This window comes from Miscanthus floridulus, chromosome 16 (assembly GCF_019320115.1).
Source record: "Miscanthus floridulus cultivar M001 chromosome 16, ASM1932011v1, whole genome shotgun sequence".
Classification (NCBI taxonomy): Eukaryota; Viridiplantae; Streptophyta; class Magnoliopsida; order Poales; family Poaceae; genus Miscanthus; species Miscanthus floridulus.
Window position 1 is genome coordinate 9,491,037 of NC_089595.1, and position 3,022 is coordinate 9,494,058.

At 46.7% G+C, this 3,022-nt stretch overlaps 1 protein-coding gene across 1 annotated transcript; it reads right to left on the bottom strand.

Annotated features, from left to right (window-relative positions):
- Positions 1 to 1,263: 1,263 nt before the first annotated feature.
- LOC136510238 (cysteine endopeptidase Rep1-like) lies at positions 1,264 to 2,495 on the bottom strand. The gene is made up of 2 exons (XM_066504761.1): positions 2,001 to 2,495; positions 1,264 to 1,695 (listed from the first exon to the last, which is right to left on the bottom strand). The coding sequence occupies exons 1-2, from the start codon at positions 2,493 to 2,495 to the stop codon at positions 1,264 to 1,266; spliced, it is 927 nt and encodes a 308-aa protein (XP_066360858.1).
- Positions 2,496 to 3,022: the final 527 nt, after the last annotated feature.

Here is a 3,022-nt window from a genome sequence, read left to right on the forward strand (position 1 = left end):
TTCAGCATATGTCGATTCTCCACTCGGGCCAGATGCGTTCCGAGAATATGAAACCTTACTTATTCAGGACCATGATGAGCTTCTTAAGAAGTATGAGAAGTTAGACAGACATAAAGAAAACATTCATAAAACAGCGAGTGATTTCAACTGTGACATTGATAATTATTCTAAGTGGGGTTCTGGGGTGCATTATGGCTCTAATTCTGAATCCAGCCCAACGAAAAGGGATTTTTTTGATGACGACATGGGCCAGGTAGAAGCAAGAGGGAGAAGGTTGTCTGTAGCTGTGCGTCACTTTCCGATGATTTTTTCTCCTATTTCCTCAAGGGTTTTTGTTTTGCCCTCTGAAGGCATAATTGATGACATGTACACAGTATGAGATTTCTTGCTAAGCATTATTTTGCGATGTTTTCGCTCAGTTCAATGTTGAATCAATTCGTTTAAGCCTGTGTACATGTTCAGATACGATGTTTAAAAGAAATGCCATCTTGTAATATTAAACATTGGTGCAGATAAGTTATCAAGCTTCAAGGACATACATGTCATTGTTCCCTTAGCACAGACAATCACACACCAAAAGAAAATCAAGTTGCCAAACCCATTTATTTCTCCAGCTAGCAGATTCTCAGGACAGCTTGATTCTCAGGACAGCTTGATTTTTAGAGAATCACTGCTCACAGAAGCTTTCTTATTTATTTATTTATTTTCACGGGGGGCACTCCTTGGTCTCCAAATTCCAGTAGCACCTGCATTTTCAACCAAGGAGGTAATCAACAAAGGTAAAGCCACTTGTAGAAAACTTATATACAATTATTTATAGTGCCGTTAGATTAGATGCATTGAGTTATAATATTTTCTAAAACTGTAACCAGCATGTGTGCGTTTACATCAAATTGTAACAATTCTCAGGGAATGCTTGGCCATATAAGATTGGCATGGGTTCGTTGTGGCAGAAGTTGCAGGAATGCAAAAGTAGAGTAGTAAAGTGGACAGTCATGCATGATGAAGTTTGGTTTGCAGGGCCAAGCTTTCCAACCTAGAAGATACTAATTACAGTCAATATTATCCACCAACTAGAATTAAACTGAAACTGTAAGTAAATTACCAATATTGCAACTGTAAGTATGCTTAAAATGATCAACTGTAAGTATACAGAACACATAGCCAACAATGAAACTAACAATCGATCCTTGCTCGAGAACATAGAGAGAATCTAATCACTCAATAATAAGTAAAACTTACAGTACATACCAGCACGTACAGCTACTCAACATATATCGCATGGGTGAGGATGCCGGCGACCCCCGACTTGCCAACGATCCCGCGTTGTTGGCCGCGACGTTGATGTTGATGTAGCCGTGATCGCCCCCATGAATTCTTGACTATCCAGTAATGCTCGCCCAGATCGTCGACGTCGTATCCCACGACCAAGACGGCGTGGGTGAGGGTGGTGGTGCCCGCCCCATAGTAGACGGGGCCGCGGACCCTCGGATCCCAATGAACGAAGTCCGCGTCCACCCCGATAAGAACAGGTATCGGCTCTTGCGACACCTCCAGCTTCAGATTCATCGCGTTGAACCTCTGCAGTCTAAACCAGCCTGATACTTTCGCGGACCAGTGAAACCTGCCAGTGTCGCAAATGCCCCGAAACCCCTGGTATGGGTGGTACTCGGACTCGGATGGTATACCGCCCACCTGCTTGATCAGAGCAAGTGCCGCATACCTACTGCCGCTGCTGCAGTTACTTCTGTGGTCGACGTACGGGTAGGTACAGCGGTGGACCCAGAAAATATTTCAGGGGGCTGAACAACACTGTTGGTCGATCTTAAGTCTCAGCCCCTACACTATAGAATTTTTCCTAAAAAATCATAGGGCTCCACGGGGGTTCCACTGCTGCGAAATTGGTAGGGGGGCTTGAGCCCCCCGCCACACCGCTGTGTCCGCCCCTGGGTAGGTACAGTCGAGGAGGAACTGGGCCGAGAGAGAAGCCGCCGATTTACTCCTGTCCTGATGGCCTGACGGCCCTCCACGGCAGCGGCTGTGGCGAACGCCCAACAGCTGCCGCAGAGACCCTGGTCCTTGACATCAGTGACAGCATTTTCAGACCTCCAGTCGACTTTGGTGGAGAGATCTTGCGTGGCGGCGAGGAGGTCAAGGTCGATGACGGGCAACTCCTCCAGCTCCGTGGGAGAGGGGCTCCCCACGCACGACGTGGTTGCCACGACCTCGTCAAAGGACCGGTCGCCGAAGACATTGAGGGCCATCAGCTCGCCCACGTGTCGCTGCTTGTCGTGGAGCATGTGGGCGTTCGCCTTGAAGGTCATGAAGCGGCCGGGCTCGCGCACCACACCATGGTGAGCAGCCCATCGGCCGTATAGCTCCCACAGAGCCTCGTCGCTCTCCAGGTCCTCCGCCGTGAAGTAGAAGCCGGCCTGCACCGTGGCCACCAGGGCCAAGGCAGCCACGAGCACGAGCAGAGCGACGGCGGCTTTCATCTTGGAGAGCTAACAAGGGCCGCCGGCGATCCAGACGAAGGGGAGGGAGGAAAAATAAATTTCTAGGGTTTCTACTGTTGTGTCTGTGCTTTTATATGTAAGGAGGGTTTATGTGGGCTGCTAGGGACCTTCGGCTAGGCCGAAAATTCAAATTGAGCCGAATTATTTTGCCCGGTACCATTTTTTCTCGTAAAAAGTCCACTTCCCTCCCTCACCTTTTACGAAAGTGTGTTCTTCCTCTCTGAACTTCAAAACCAGACAAACCACCTCCCTCAACTTTTTAAATCATGCATTTTACCTACCTGGAGCGGTTTTAAAGGTGGTTTTATCTTTTTTTTATTTATTTTGGCTAAATCGTTGAGAAATTATAGTAAATCACAGAAAAAACATAAAATAGAAACTATTATTTTATTGGACTCCACATGAGTAGATCTACACAGTGAATATATAATATGGTATGCTTTAGTACAGAGTTTTTGCTGTAGATTTAGATCTATGCTTTTCTGTAATTAATTAGAATAATTTAT

What these genes read in the sequence shown, in the direction of transcription:
- LOC136510238 (XM_066504761.1), bottom strand. Translation starts at nt 2,495, where the DNA reads ATGAAAGCCGCCGTCGCTCTGCTCGTGCTCGTGGCTGCCTTGGCCCTG. An exon ending in GTCAGGCCATCAGGACAGGA is followed by an intron (nt 1,696 to 2,000) that starts GTAAATCGGCGG and finishes CTGATCAAGCAG; the next exon opens with GTGGGCGGTATACCATCCGA.